General features: G+C 30.4%; 1 protein-coding gene across 1 annotated transcript in view; it reads right to left on the bottom strand.

Moving 5' to 3' along the window:
* Positions 1 to 17,448, bottom strand: part of SK (small conductance calcium-activated potassium channel) — a 120,937-nt gene that overhangs the window by 21,261 nt on the left and 82,228 nt on the right. The window contains 1 exon segment of the mRNA XM_018544422.1: positions 802 to 897. Coding sequence (XP_018399924.1) covers positions 802 to 897 — 96 coding nt within the window.

The raw sequence follows: 17,448 nt of genomic DNA, 5'->3' as shown, positions 1-17,448 counted from the left end.
TTCGCAATGGGTGTTTCGATTAGCTTCGCGTCACATCGATTTAGCCGTGATTTTGACCAGACCGGCACAATGGTCGCACCGTTAAATCCCGTAATCACTCGGGCGTAATGTCGCGCTTGGTCTCCGAAACGCAAAAACCGATTCGCTGCTGCGAATTACGCTTCCCAATTCCGGATTTATTTTATTCCCAATTATTCTAGCCATTTATAGTCACCGGTAATTTATATTTACCATTCTAGCAAATTATAATAAAAGTATAATATATAATAAAAATAACTTTTTAGCATAAAAGGATTCTAATAATGATAATAATAATAATACCGTACGCGCAAGCACCTTTTGTCCTTTTTTTCAATTCAGGAAATTTATTTTATTCCCGATTTTATTTGTGGTCATTTAAAGCCGCCGGTAACTTATATTTATATTTTTAGCAATTTATATATGAAAAATTTATATGTATGAATATATAATAACAATAATCCTTTAACGCGAAAAAATATTCTAATAGAAATAAATAACAGTAATGCGCAAGCATTTTTCAATGAATATTTGATTTATAGATTTAAAAAGACAGGAAAACTTATTGTCCATCTTTCAGTTTTTTCAAGCTCAATTTTGTTGGGAAGGGGACTCGAGCAATCGTGCGAGTGAATGTAAACAACAACGATAACAACTTATATATCTCCAAAACAACTGGAAAAGGTACGATTCTGTTTTCTCTTTAAATTTAAATGTCTTTTCGTTTAAAGCTTTCTTTATTTTATTCAAATATTCACTTCACGAGAGATGTATTATACGTACCTGAACTTCTAAGGCATGATAAGCAAATATGAGGCCAAGCAGTATCACAGTAGACACAGAGATCAGGGTTTTCAGTGCTGTCGAGAAAAACGAGGCCTAGAACATAAAACAATTTTGTAAATAAATACTTGACAAATATATAGTAATAAAATATTTTAATTCTATATATACATTTATTTTCACGTAATTTATATTTCTATATTTATAATTGATACACGAATAAAATGCTTTACATGACAACTGTTGTCATGTTGATTCTTATAAAATACAAAATATTTCTTTCATTAATTTTAAAAAAGAAAAATGTATTTGCATAAATTCCTATAGCAGAAATATGTATTTAAAAAATCATATTATTTTTTGTATTGAGAGCAAAAATAATTGTAAAATAAACGATCGTTTAATATTTCACCATTGAATTATATAGATTAATAAGGATATAGCTCAAAGATATAAGTAAATTTAGTATTAAGCTTCTACGATTAACATAGAAATAGCGAACTTCAGTCTTATGGTTGATTGCCCACTTTTTAGAAGAAATAATGAAATATGCATACTACTTTGTGAAGTTGCTTGTTGCCACGTCGTAAAAGTCAAGTACGGTGCTTCTAACAACAACGTTCGATTTACGACTTGACCAGCAAAGGCGTGAACATCTTTAATGATCGTAAAAAGTGTCGTCGTAAAAAGAACATTAAAGAAAAAAAAAATTGAATACTTTCGTCGTATAAGTATCCTAAACAGAAACTCGGAATATTGCAATAAAATGGATTGTTTTAAATGCGCTTTAAATTACTGTGCATATGCATACACTGCTACAAATTCTTACGGTGTATCTCGAGCGCTATTTATCCTTTTAACTTCGACGGAAATATATCACGTGTCAAAAAAACAGCACCGTAAACGTAGGAATACTGAGTAAAGGCATCGCAATTAATTAGCTGACAATCATTTGGGGATATTTTAAATATCTTTTCGTAAGTTTTATATTATAAAAAAATCAGTATTAAAATATTTCTCTTTGCTAGATATAATAAGGAAAACTGAAACTGGGCGTCATAGAGAGTTATTAATTTTTAAAAAACTAATAACTCAACTGGAATATGGTGTTAAGCCAGTCTCATCAACTCCGATTAACTTATTTCCATTTCTATCGATACAAATCAACTTTAATCTTGGTTGAACTTACTCTTTATTTTTTTCTAATACTTAGAACTAGAAAAAGATGAAAAGTTAATTAAATTGAGATCAAAATTAAACTACATTCGTGGAAACGGGCATTGTAAAGAACTAAGAATAATTTAATAATAATTGTTATTGCCGCGTGCGTATGATACCAAAGACAATAAAATTAATTATTTTAATTATATTTTAATGCTATACATCGTTCTTCACAGTTGTCAGAAAATTGTTTTCGGTTTTACTAATTGGCAATACCAAAATTCAATTGGTCGACCAAGTTAATTAGAATTAGTGCGACTGGCCCATTCTCTTTTCTTTACTGTAGAGAGTGCTGATATGATATTAAAGTGTATGTAAATAAAATGGTTTGGCGCCACTTGAAGTATTCCTTCGTCTCATCGATTGTGTCGATTTTTTCCGCGTTACGTCCGAATAAGGGGGAGAAAAAATTATAATCGCGTTAAAATTCCAGCGTTACGTGCCACGCGCACTATAAATCTCAAGATATTTCTGAATTTTTACTGTAGTTTCTTGACATTCTCAAGATTTAAGGAAGCTAATTCCTGACGAGGTACATCGCGACGTTTGCTGCTGCTTTTAGGTTTCATTAATAGGCAACACATTATTTACAGCCACCCGAGTCACGTAGAGTAATTTCCGCATGTGCATCGTCGGATGCTCGTTTCGTCTGCCACACGATGTATTCGCGATACACAACGACGGGCGTGTCTAAGCTCGCTTGAGATGTTTGCCCGAGTTTGAAGTCTTCAGTTCGTCGCTTCTTTCATCTGGCAGTTCTTTGACCAAGCTCATTCGAAACTCATTTTAGTCTAATATAGTATAGTAACTGTAAGGCTCTTGATTAAAATTCGTTTGAAACGAGACGAAAATGATCGAAAAATAAGTAATCGCAGACAATTTCACAGCAAAATGTCAAACGAAATCTTCACGAATTATATTTAATTACATTCCTCTGTTTGTTACAAACGAAACGTACAATCTATTTTTATGTATAGTGGATTATTATTTTATATAATATAATTTTGTCGTTATATTATAACGCTAAATACCTACTAGCTATGTTTTCATTTAATTTTGCTAATTTGTGATTGGGAAACTACCGTCGAGATAACTGCCATTCTCGTTAATACCTAGGATCTGTAATGAGGAGATAGCTGTTCAGAGGGTAGCTCTAATGCTTCTTGCATGGTTACACACATGCATAGTTTACTCAGTGTTGGCATGAGAGCGGTTTACGAGATTTTCGATGAATTGTGGATCGCAATAACGAGCTGCTTTCCGGAAGAACGACGACAACAAGCTCGCTGGCTAAGCAAAGCCTCTTCCCGCTATGTAACCTGGAAAGGGATTAAGGGCTCGCAAGAAACGTAGGGAGCCAACTTAAACGTCAGTTGCCCTTTGCAAAATTTCCTTTACGAATCTCAGAAACAATACTCGCCTTGCGAAATGTATTTAAACTTAAATGATCTTATTATGAGCCACTCGCGTAATCGCGTTTGAAACATCAAAGAGGCATTCTCATTATGTGAGAGAGAGAAGATTTAGTATGCTTTAGTAAATAAGAATGAAAGATCTAAAGAACAGATATAAACGTGTAAATGTTCCGTTGCAGATCGCTATGAAATTTCGCACTATCACTCAGGCCGGAATTGTGCTTTATTCGACTCGAAAAAGTAAAATTTTTTTCTTACATTTTCGTCTGTCAAATAAAACTTCTGGGCACTATTAATGGATTAAGGGATTAGGAATAAAGTTTAAGCGTAAAATTTATTCCCCTGTCTAGGCCTTTCAAGAGTCGACTTTACGAGTGTTACGATGTTCGCGTGGATATACGAAATTACTATCGCGAAATTATGCAGCGTATAAATCATGTAACAAGCTGTAAAATTTGTGCGCATGGCCCATCATTGTTCCCGAGGCTTCCATTTGATGCCATACGTTTGCATTTTAGGTAAATAATTATTACTGCGTGCGTTTTAGTCGAAATAGTTACGAGGAAGAACTTTACTTCTCGCCAAAACTAGTTTGTCGAGAATTATCCGTGTTCGCGAAATATTGCTCACGTTAAACTGTTTAATCTCGAGAACGGAATACTTTAGATAAAATAACTGTAATAAGAATTACAAGTAAATACAAAACGGACATTATTCCAACTTTTCTCTCTGCGAGACAGAGAGAATAAAAGTCAGGGCAAAGTTTAACATTTTATTTGTCAAGTTGATTTCGAACTCTGATTGAACTCTGGATGATATAAGTCGAGAAACGTACTGCTATTTAATAATAATCATAATACTTATTATTCAAATACGATCCATAATTCATTAAACGTTAACATACAAACAAAATAAAGTAGCATTTCGAACATTTCCATATATTTATGTAAATAACTCGTCAGTCCTGGCAGATAGTATATTAATGATCCGGAAATAGATGGAGTGATAAAAACAAATTTTACTTACTCAATCCCAAACTGTGATCACGAGTTTGATCAAAACCTGACGAAAAACTTGTCGACAAAAATATTTAAAAGACAATGAAACATGGAGGTGTCAGCATTGTTATATTCGAATATAACAGTGTAACGGTATTTTGTGTGATCTGGTTTGGGAAATGTAGTCAAAATCGACGAATTTTATTGTATAATAAATAATAGAATATTGAAGAACCCCTCGGTTCTCTCAGAAAAAACGTTCTATTTTAATTTATTTATTATAAAAATATGTCGCTTTAAAGAGAGAGAGATAAAATTGATTCAATTCATATTAAGTGAAAATTGACCGACGAGATTACACACATATGAGTGAAAAGTACATACCATATTCGTATTTGCATTAATAATATTAAAATGTTATAAGTGTATTTGTACTAATAATATTAAATTGCTTGTCAAAGTAATTTGTAATATTACTGCTTCGATTTAAATTTGCAAATTTAAGAGGAAAATACCTTAAGCAAATGATTTCGATAATATGCATTTTCTATTTCATAAAGTTAACATGCGCAAAAAATACTTTATTCGTTAACTTAAAAATAAATTAAATAAAACTTATCGACAAATATTAACGATGTGATTGCAATATTATTTATATCTTTTATTTTTATTATATAATAAGTAACGTTTGTTTTATAATACATATATTGTCTTTTAACTTCTTATTAGGTGTGCGAAAAGATGCGCATTGCTCAGACTAAACAGATATTTGTTTAATTCTCTAGTTTAAAAATGTATGAAGTAGTGCATTTTCCCTACTGGAAAGTATTTACCTGTGAGAATATTATACCTTATATTATAAATTATTTATATTATATTATCATATATTTAATAATATATTTTCAGAAGAAATAAAACTGTCACTCATAAATCGAAATAATAGATTTCTTTGTGATTAAAACAAATAGGTATAAACAAAATTAAATAATTATATTTTTAATCAATCTAGTGTGTATTGTTTAATTTTTATAATATTTAATAAAATATTTATTATTTATTATTTTGATTAAAGTAAAATTATTTTTATATCGATAAACTTTTATCGGTATAAATATATTTTTTTATATAACTATCTAACCGGCAGTTTTATAGTCAAATAAATAAAATAAATTGTCATCCACAAATGTAGGGCATTTGCCTAAAATTATGCGTCTACCTACATACGAATGGCATGGCAAAGTGTTAAAGCGATTGGCACAGATCAGTAATGTAAATTTGAAAAAATCTGAGAATCGTAAACATTTTTTGGAAAAGTTTCACTGGAAAACTGCGAATTCAAATACGACGCGGAAACAACGATATCATAACTATCACCCAGAAAACAAGTTGATGTTATTTGTCGACAGATTTGTCAAAATATCAAAGATGTTATTATATTTTGACGTCAAAAGAACGACAAATAACATTAACTTGTTTGCTGACCAATTATAATGCTGATGTTCCAGAGATTCCATCGTTTGTCTAAAATACGATCGATTAGATTCACCGTGAAATGAATTTCAACAAATGATCCAATTATTATCGGTTATCGTCCTCTTAAAGATGAAAACAGGTGAGCTTACAGTGTCTATATGTGCGAATGTGTATCGGAATTCCGCGTTATAATAAATTCACGAGATTCGCTTCCATAAAAGCTCGTATCGATACGAGGTGAATGAAGAAAGGACCGCGAGGAAGGATTATAGGAGCTGTGATCCATGAATTAATGCAATTGCATCCTACGGGGCCGATTTTCCTGTCGCGATCCACGCCGGAAAATTGCTGGCGTTTTAGTTGGAAAAACGATTATAGCTTTCTTGATGGTGTTTAGAATGATGCAGAATTTATGCGTCTCTCGTCGGAAATAGGGAGAAGGAGGGAATATCTTTACACGAGATATCTTTAGAACGACTTTTCTGTTTTATTTATTTATTTTTTAAACTAATTTTCTTTTATTTTTCATTTGCTTATACCAAGAGCACATCATGCGTGTCATTACAAAAGACAAAAAATATCTGACGGTATAAAAAGAGTCGGAGAGACATAGGATTTTGTTGTAGAGAAACTTTAAAAAGGTCAAGACGTGTAAAAAAAGCGTCTGAGAGAGGCGTCTTTTGAAAGCTTTTACGGTATTTTTTTTAATAGAGCTATAAATGTCCTGCATGGTAATTAAGGATATATATGGTATGTCGCATCTCAAAGTATATATTTATCAAAATTTCATAAATTATTATTATGTCTAAATACATAAATCCGATCTTCATACAGTTTGAGTGCAATTCTTTTGTTGATTTAAAATTTATGCAATTTCTTTGTCTTGATTCTTATTAAAATTTTATTGTACTTAATTGCAAATTTGATAAAATTGTAGCATTACAAAATTAAATGTTTTATATATACTAATATTTGTGCAAAAATTCATTTTGATAAGTTTTATTGGAACTTACCACTTACTCACTTAAAAGTTATTTATTTACTTAAAACTGTAGTAAAAATGGTCAGTTTGCCGCATAAAACCATTATAAGCCAAATTATATTTGTTTTTCTTTTTGCAGTTTAAGAGTGCATTTATGACAAATTTTTTTAGGTAATATTAATTGATAACGAACTTGTTTAGCCTACAATTAATTATGATAATTACATTTTCATTTTCAGCTGATATTATTTAAAATATATATCCTTAAAAAATTTCTCAGTAAATTTATTAAAAAATAATGATTTCCGAAATTAGTCGTTGAGTTGCCATACATATGGCAACTGATACGAACTAAAATGAATATCGATTCATCCGGGAATCTATGGCGCCAGCAGGTGCTATAATTAAAAGCGACAAACTTTTCAGACGGATATAAATATCAGTTTTCCTAATTTCAGTTCAAACTTTCGGGGAACAAAACCAAAACGAGAATTTCGATTGTAGGCTAAGCGGCTGAAAAAAAAACGGTGAAAGTCTGTGAGTTCTGTCGAGAAGAAACATGACAAAGAAGTACGGCACGCAAGTTTATAATTTTTATGATGACAAAAATAATGCACTCTCACTCATCCCTCCCGAAGTTGCGTGCTCGTTTCTTTCCCTCTGAACTCGAGATGTTTCCACGCCGCACTGGCGAAAATGGACTCCCTATGAAACTTTAAGCGGATAATCATCCTCTTAAAGGCCCATCGATCGATCAGGACAATACGGGGAATCGTGCCAAGCCACCATCCCCTATTTCCCTTTTGGCGATCGGCGACTTCTCTTTGTTTCGCATCATCGAGCTTCTCCCGATGTTGTTCTGGCTCGGATGCATTCAGACCGCCATATATTCGTCCCGACGTTGATTATGTTAACTTCCGTTCCTAGCATTGGCATTCATACGGAAATGGCCGACGGCGATTAAGTATATTCCTCTTCTGTCTGTCTTTCCTTTTTAATAAAAGGTCTTACAACCCCTTCCCCAATATAGTTTTATCGATATCTTATTTTCTTCGATTTTTTCGAGATACAATCTCTAAGAGAGTTTGTCGTTAAGAATTTTATGGCATCTAATTATTATTCAACCTTCCAATTATTATCCAACAGACACACTGATGTGAGAGAAGTGTTTGATATTTGTGGCTATATCTTCGTGATAAAATAATTATAGTTAAGAGCTCCTATAACTATATTTATAGTTCTAATATACAAAAAAATGTTGACAAATAGTTAGCACCAAAAATAGTTGTAATTTATCGGCGATAATAATTTTTTTAAATATAGATAATTGTCAGAGGACTCAAAATTGCAATTAAAGTGTTACAAATTAAAAGGTTTGCTGTAAGTTATATTTAGATGGTGTTACAAACCTTATTTGAATTAGTGCGTAATAATTACACTACGCTGCACTTTTATAGACTTTAATTTGTAATCATTATAATTATAATTATTTAATATACGTATAGAATTACTACTAACATTAGTAGATAATAATTTTAAAAATGAAACTCCTAAATATTTTACCATGCAATTATAATTACATAAGAATCAAATATATTTTTCTTTCAGTGCACATTTTTTGCACTTTATCTGCAATCCGGATCTTTTTGACACAAGCAAAATTTTCCTCTTAAATTTTTCCGAAATAAAGAAAGACGAATGAAATAAAGACTTTAACATTAGAATTAAAAAACTGTTTTAATGTAATAAAATATTGATTTAATGTAATGAAATATAGAAATGACCTGAAATGTAACATTCTTTTAAAGTCTAAAACAATAAAAAACTTGGACTGAATAAGAAAGACCCAAATTGCAAATATATTTTTCTATTCAACATCAACATTCTTGTTTTTTTCTAAATAAATTATCTCTTGTTATAATTAAATGTGTTATATATACATACGCGTTTCATTGCTAAATTTGATAAAGATATAATTTTCAATATTACTGAATTTACATTCATTGCACATTATTACATGTATAAAACCTTTTAAATTGCAAATATATACACTATCTTGTAATCAAATGTAATGTATCAGATGTTGTATTACGTTTTTATTTAACTTTGCTTCTGTTAGAGTTTCAATAGCTTTTTGTAAAACGATGATAAAGGATATTCGAGATCCGCCCCCGCGCCAGCAATGCGTGCGTGTTAATATCGCTTCGTAATATCACGAGACTCGCGGGATATAAACATTCGTCGAATGCTGGGGATGTACGCGTTCAAGAGGTTACTATAGCGACGGCATGATCTATTCGTGCGTGTCCGTGAGCACATTCGTGCTGCCGAGCGAGGATGCGAGACGACGCGCGACGCGACGACGCCGTCGTTTGCGTGGTCACACCCTGTGAAATTAGCAAAAACCATGCATCACTTTGCCGTTTTTTGTCTATCGAAAAAAAAGAGAATTCAAGCGTTAAAATAGCGGCCTCGTGTCAGGATGCCGTGAGTTTCGACGGGTGGATTCCTCTGTCCTTGATAAAGAGAAAATATACATTCGTAGAAGGCGTTAACACGTGGACGACATGCGAACTCGATGAAACCTGGAAACGTATCAGATGTATTTGACGGAGCAGGGAGAAAGATGATACGAACGTGATCGAGCATCTTCATCAAATTTTAAATCGTTCTGCTACGTCAATCGTATTATCAAAATCACAAAAGATGCTTGAGTAAAAGTTATAAAACAAATCAAAATATTAGAAATGATCCTAATCTTTTATTGATGACATTTCTCTAAGAGTCAAACATTTACAAAATCTTCGATTATGTGTACTTAATATTATATAATCTCAAAGTAAGAGATTTTATAAATTCGACGAACACAGCAATGATAAGAATAATCAAAAATCTTTAAAAAAAAATTGAATTTTTCACAATATCAAAAATATTGATGTATATTTAACACCATGAGTTTTAATCTTTGTGTAAGTAAGTAAGGATGTTCAGTTAACACGTCAAACAAATTTTATAAATATAAATATAAATATCCTTATTTATTTGCACATTTCGCAATAAATAAATTTATTCACAGATTTCCAACATACTAAGATTTTTTTAATAGTTGACTCTTCATCAAAATTTAATTGTAATATTATTTCAATAATTTAACAGTGTTTTTAAATTCAAAATGACTACAAATATGATATATGCGTAGTTACATATATAATAATATATTAATTTACATTGAATTATTTAAGCATCAAAGTCATCAAAGATTCAGCTTCGACCATTATGGTCGTTTCTATTTCTTATTGGTTGTGTTCTCACATATACCGCCTAATAAAAATCTTATGAATTATTTTTATAGTTATCTTTTTTTTTAATGTATAGAATTAAATTTACATTATTTATATTTTTATGATGAGAAAGAGGAATGTAAAATTAAATTTAAACTTTAGGTAATTTTCTTTTTATTTTCGTTTTTTAGAGCAAGGTTTTTAATATATAATTATACATAAAGTGCTTTAACCACCTACCTACTTAAAGGTTAAACCTACACCATGACAGTGTCAATATAAATATTATAAATGTCGGTGTTAATTCTAATACTAACATGGTAAAAATTATGTAGACACCGCATGGTCGGTATTAATCCACACCGATATTTTTTAAAGTGCAGAAATAAAGGATAGAAAAGTTTAAAGAAAAGTTATGAAATATCTTACGGACTGGAAGAACGCTCTCGGCATTGAACTTGAACTTTATGAATACGTCAAAATTATACAATCGTTTTTTATAATCCACCAATAAAACACACGCTTACTAACGCGATGGAATCTTCAATTCACCACGTGTTTTGATCTCTCGCACAAGCATACGCCAATTTACTACATGAACGACTATTTATAGTCAGTTATTTTGGATTTGGGTTGCGTTTAGCTGATGTTGGATATTCATTCGATGCACGTGCGCTTCACCTTTGGAAATAAAAATCAACTCTAGTTGAAAATTGCTTTGCACAAAATATGCGCGCGCGCGATACGAAATATTTCACCGATAGAAGTATGAATTATGTAAATTTCAGGCGGAACGAAATCTTTTCTCAATAAAAATGTACAGTTATCAATAACCTTCTTTTAAAGATGTTTTTCAATCTTTTCACATATAACATAAGAAATTGCGGTCAAATTAGAAAATAAGTTTATAATTAATATATAGGTATTCATAATTTTTTTTTTCAAATATTTTGAATGTATAGTTTTTTTAATAACTTTCTAAAATGACATTGAATTTTTTATGAGAGAGTTTTAAGTAATTTTATCACAAATACAACTTAAGAATCTTGAAAAACTTTTATGTGAAGAATTGAGTTTAATGAATATTTTAAAATTAAAACAGTATAACATAATTTTACCAAATTATTTTTATATAAGAGTATGAAATATTCACAAATTAGTAGATATTTTAGATCAGGGATTTCCAAAGTGTGGACGATCCATTAGTAGGTCGCAAGTTGGTTTTTAGTGAGTCGCGAAAAATTTTTTAATGTTAAATTACATTTCATTACTATGCGTTTTCAAACTTAAGCATGAGCGAACATATGTGAAATTGACTTTTTAGTGATGATAGTAGGAATTAAAACTAAATTGCGAAATAAGTTATAATTATCAAACTCCTTGCGCTTGAAAATGACTCGTATCAACATTAAGGCTGTTTCTTCTTATTTTAAATATGTATTTTTTAAAAACATATCTACTTCTTATTGAAATAACTTTTTATCCAAGTTCTAAATCAAAATTAAAAACTTTATATATTACTTTCAAATACAATATTTAAAAAATTTGTATTTTCAAACTGTTAATTTTTCACATTATTTTTATTTCTGTTAAAAAGAAATACGTTTAAAATATTTCTTTAATCATAAATCTCGATAAATTTCTTATCGAATATACAGCTTAATTATCGGAATCAATTCTCGAGTGGTAAAAATTACGAATCAACAGAGATAGAAATTAATTTTTAAACCATTTAACGCCCTTTCCTCATAATCTTTGCGACAACTAGCAGGAAGTGACAGACAGGATTTTCTCATCTAGCTTCTAGCAATACGTCACACGAATACACTCTCGCCTTATACAGATTATAAAGTGATCATCGCTCAGCGTGATACGGAGCGTCTTTTTGTGAAGAAGTCTGACAAGGAAAAATAACATGGAGGACTTGAGTGAACCCGCGATGTTCCGGCGCACTTGAAAAATTAATCCGTAACGGGAAAGACGTTTCTTCGATATCAAAGGAGGAGAGTATCAACAAAAGAGGAAGTGTATAGAATAAGAATTGACTACTCTTTTGAGATGAAAAAAAATTATTCAAGCTATCAATAGCTCGTGTTTAATTGACAAAATAAAGCTCTAACGGAAGTGTCAGATTGAAGATTCCACGAGTAAAAATTCATAAATCGAAAATCTAAACGTTCAAAAATTGATGGAAAAGTGTGAAATTTTATTTGCTCGAGATAGCTTAGGTCGAACAATCTACACATTCGATATATGCAAACTGCATAAAATTGAAAGCGTGGTAAAAATCGAAGTATCAAAGTTTGTTTGATTTTAAAGATGCGATTACAAGAAAAAAACAAATTTTTGAAGATCGAGATAACCAAGGCTTCAAATATGAGACATAAAAGCCGCATAGTTTTAAAAGCTAAAAGTGTGGAAAGAATCAAAGTAGAACATGTTTGATCTTAAACAAATGATTAGAAGAAAAATCAAGTGTTTGGAATTATTGTATAAAGTCAAAAGAGAAGATTTTGACAGATAGATATTGAAAATTTCTGATTTCAAAGTTTCAGACTAAAGGCGAATCCTAGTTCTATAAATACAAACCTTTGAAGATTGAAATAAGACCGGCCTGTTCGAATGAGATCAAAACTACATAGTTTCTAAAATCAAAAGCATGGGAAAAATGAAAGTATTTGAGAAGACTATGTATTTGCTCTTGAACTACAAGAAAGGTCACGTTGAGGTTAAAAGTTAAAGAAAAGTTCTCAAAAACAGAGTTTGAAAATCTCTGATCAAAGTTGTAGAAACTCTAGATTTAGATAAAGTAAAATTTTAAGACCCATTTTTCACAATATATTGGGTACCTAAATTTAGGTTACCTAAAGATCATAAGTTATCAAGAGGTTCAACAATAAAATTCATTCATAAATTTTATAGTAATCTTTAATCTTTAGAGGTAAAACCATATATTGTGAACACAAACTTAAGAATGTAAACTTGAATATCGAGATAACCGAACAGCTACCCTGTTAAAATTTAAAGTATAAAAATTATTTATAGTTTTAAAATTTAAAATTATGGAAAACGAGTATTTGACGTTCTTATATTTAATTACAAGAAAAATCAAATGTTTAGAATAATTATAAGGTTAAAGAAAACATTTTAAAAGGTAAGTTTGGATAATTTCTGACTTTAAAAAAGTAAAGAGATTCAGATTTAAAAAATTATAGATTTGGCAAATCTCTAAAATGCTAAGAATGCAAATGTTTGAAAATCAATCTATGAAGTAATCTCCCATAAAGATTACGAAATTAATATTCACAAAAACTAATATTTACATTTTCAATTTAATTTAATTTCTTCAAAGTTTCTCATGGTAGACTAATCTTTTTTTTATCAGAATATCAGATTTCATAAATTTTCGAAATACTCTTAAATGTGAAAAAAAATTAAATATAAAAAATTAATCTTTACTGGAGAGCGGACTGTATCACACAAGGAATATTCTTTTGACATCAAAGCTCGCCTCGCTAGGGGATGCCGACAAACTGCCCTCGAGGGTGAAAAATAATTATTCGCGCTCTCGGGATGATCAAGCTAGAGAGCGGGGATGAAATTTCGTCGCGAAATTTCATTTATGGGAAATTTCATTTGGATTCGTTGAGCGACGCGATATTTGTTACAATTTACGTGAAAGCGAAAAGACAGCGATTGCGCGATTTCAGAAGATTTGCGAGTATACCGGGTGGATTACAAGTAAGTATAATAAGAAATAATGAATAAATAGATGAGAACGGTTAGTAAAGGAGACTGGAGCCGGTTATCATATGGGGTTGAGTATCAAAAAGCTAAGGTAATTTAATCACTATATGGTAGAGAATTATCGTTTCTTTGTGTAACATAAAATTGTTATTACTTATATCGTTAAACATATTAAGATTAAGATAAAGAAAAAGTAGATAGTATTAGAAAGTAAGAAAATTGTAACATAATATAATAATAAAATAATGTAGCAGAGAGAGAGAGAAGTAGTATAAAATATACTAATGAAAAACGTACCAGAAAATGACAGAACGGAAAGCTTCATACTAAAACTTTATACTTCATAACTATTATAATATAAATTTATAATGAGATGAAGAATTCACGACAGTAGCGTACGTTCATTAATATTAATTAATAAAAACAGTCGCGAAAAGCCTATCGCATTACAAGAATAATCTTTTCAATAATGTTTATGTAATATTCGTAAAAAATAATAGAAAATAATAGACGGTGATAATTTTAAATAAATATTTCTTATTTCAAGTGTGATAACAATTTTTAGATGATTAATCTAAGAGATTAGTATTATATTTTTCATTATTTTGAAATAATCATTAGTTTAAAAATATTACTTTGAAAGTTTAAACTTCAAACGTTTAAAACTAAGCATCTTTTATCATAAAAATTCGTTTTTGCGCAAAATAAATACGCCGTTTCGCCGTTAATTCCGCTACCGTTTTACGCTTCAAGTGTCGTTTATTTTGCGACACCTCCCGGCGGTGTACTTTCGTTTCGTCGAGAGGAAAGTCTGTTCGCGGTTTCGGAGTGAGATAGTAAAGATGCACAGCGAACGGGAAACTTGAAAGACGGGTTTTTCGTTGGATTTTGCTGGCTCGTGGAACTTATCGTCGCAAAAAAGCTCGATTACGGAAGCTTAATCCTTCCACGAAGCGCGAAGACATACGCGCCGGTTGAATTGTCCAGAAATTTTCCACGGGCTTTACCGGGAAATCTCTTTTCCGGACCGTAAAGCACTCACTCTTAAATTATACTTCTTTTCTTTTAACTTAGGAACCATGCCAAGTAACTACGATGGTGACTGAACGACGACTTTACAAGGTTAAGAGAAACGCTTCGTGGCAGATAATAGAAAAATATACGTAACGTAGACGTACGTAATTGTCACGAAAAAGTATGCGAATTGGTGCTAGAAAGTAAAATTATCAAAAGAAAATTTTCAATATTTTTCAGTACTCTATATACATATAGAGTATTTTTTAATACTATCCAATATTTTAAAAGTAGATCTGTGAAAAAAGTTAAAAAATGTATATATATATATATATATATAAACGAGGGGGAAAGAGGCGTTAGGAATCAGCGTTAATAATCAAAAAGCAATTACAGAAATATATAAATATTTTCTATTATGAATGTAAAACTGTTCTATTCTCTCCATTTGAACATTTCAGTTCTAATTCAAAACTTTTTCAACATGCAATACTAACATACCACACATAAAAATTACACTTCTTTAATACAATCTTTTGTCATAAAAACTGTGTCACAAAAACGAGACAAATAATATAATCGATTTTCGAGATTACTTTATGAAAAGCAATTCGTATAAACATATAATTTTAAAAGTCTTGTTTTGAAGATACAACACAGAAAGAACGGTTTTGTAATCAAAATATAAAAATTAGGACAGAGAGAGAGAGAGAGAGAGAGAGAGAGAGAGAGAGAGAGAGACAGAAAATAGTTGACTATCTAAATAAGTATACTGGATTTTTAAGCTGATCGTTAGGACATAAAAACTTTTTGCATCATTATTATCACGCTTCTACAATTATTTTGATAGTCCAATATATTTATTTTCATATCTATATTTGGCCTGCTTTGTACACTTTAGTAAAATTCATTTTTCCATTCTTTCGTGAAGGTTTTTAAAAGGTTTCCTATAAAATAATGATTTTTTTAAACAAAAAGAAGGTTTAAAAGAAATAATTTTTCAAAGAGAGGGTATATTGTAATGAAATAATAAAAATCTACAAAAAAATTTGACTTTGTCCATTGATATACAAATATAAAGCAGTTATGTACTATCTAAATGCCGTTTTTATGCCATTGACTTTTTAAAATAAAACTATAGATGAAAAATGGATAGATAACACATACTCTGCCTATTCACTGGTCTGAGTTCGAAAAAAAATCTCTTTTCGTTTAAAAGCTGTTAAACTGGAAATAGTTACCTGGGGTATTTTTACACCCCAGCGGCGAGAAAATATGAATTGCTGTAAAATGTTGTTTTGTATGGATATTGTTTAATACATTTTTTCTTTTTTAATAACTATTCTTTATAAACCTTTAAATATGTAATGCCATTGAAAATTTACAATAAAAAGGTATTATATTAAAACTTTTATTTTTTTAGAAATACTATCATAATAATTTTATTTAACATTAATTTGATTTCTACTTACACTTTTTTCAGAAAATTATAATTAAATTCATATTTATTTATAATGTTCTCAAATATTAATAAATTAGAAAAGAATCAATAATATGTTATAATATATACAGTACATATATTGTTAATAATAGTGATTTTCATTAAGTATAAAAATTTAAGTAAAAAATTTAAATTATCACACACACATTTAACTAAAAACAATCATGTGACTACTCTCGGTTTAAGAAAAGAAAAAGATAATTTCATAGAGCTTGTAACGGCCTTCTCTTTTGAGATCATATGTTTATACGAATTTTTCTACAATAACCTCAAAGATTAATTTCTAAAATAATGGATAGTATTTAAGAAACATTTTGTATGTAAACTTCTGTGTGCAAAGAAGTGTGCAACTTCTGCAATTTTTAACTATATATGTCTTTATTTCTCATTTTAACATTTATGAATAACAACTTTCTTGAAAACTTCAAAATTATTTGTTTTCGAATCAAGTAATGTCCTGAAATTTCGTCTTCAGAAATATTGTATAAATCATAGAATTCGAGGTTTGGGAAATTTTGGAGTCGAGATACGCATTTGTGTAGCTCCGAGAAACTCACAATTATCGGAATCTTTAAAACTTTGAAGGTTCTTCGATCTCATTGCGAGATATCTAGATTCTACAGTATACGATAACACCCACTGTAGATTTTTAGTATTCGCAGTATGATGGAACACAGCCTGAAATCTTTGATATTTTGGATGTTAGAAATTATGATAATAACTTACGATTTGAAATCTTGTACAAAGAGGATTTTATTTTTATAAAGGATGAATATTATGATCCAGCGTGATCAAGTCAAACTATAATCCAATTGAACCACAAAATCAGATAGAATTCGAAGGGATACAGATAATCTTGAAGGAATTAATGCGGTGCGATTTGCAGATCGTACGTAAAGCGTATCGGTAAACTCGACGGAATCACTGGCAGACAAGCGGTCGGCAAAAGTGACATGGCGGATCCATTCGTTAATCCACCGCGATAAAAGCACTCTGACCCGTTTTTATCTCGCGA

The sequence above is a fragment of the Cyphomyrmex costatus genome, unplaced genomic scaffold, assembly GCF_001594065.2.
Source record: "Cyphomyrmex costatus isolate MS0001 unplaced genomic scaffold, Ccosl1.0 scaffold441, whole genome shotgun sequence".
Taxonomy (NCBI): domain Eukaryota; kingdom Metazoa; phylum Arthropoda; class Insecta; order Hymenoptera; family Formicidae; genus Cyphomyrmex; species Cyphomyrmex costatus.
The sequence above is the reverse complement of the archived record's forward strand: the minus strand, read 5'-3'. Positions and strand labels throughout refer to the sequence as shown.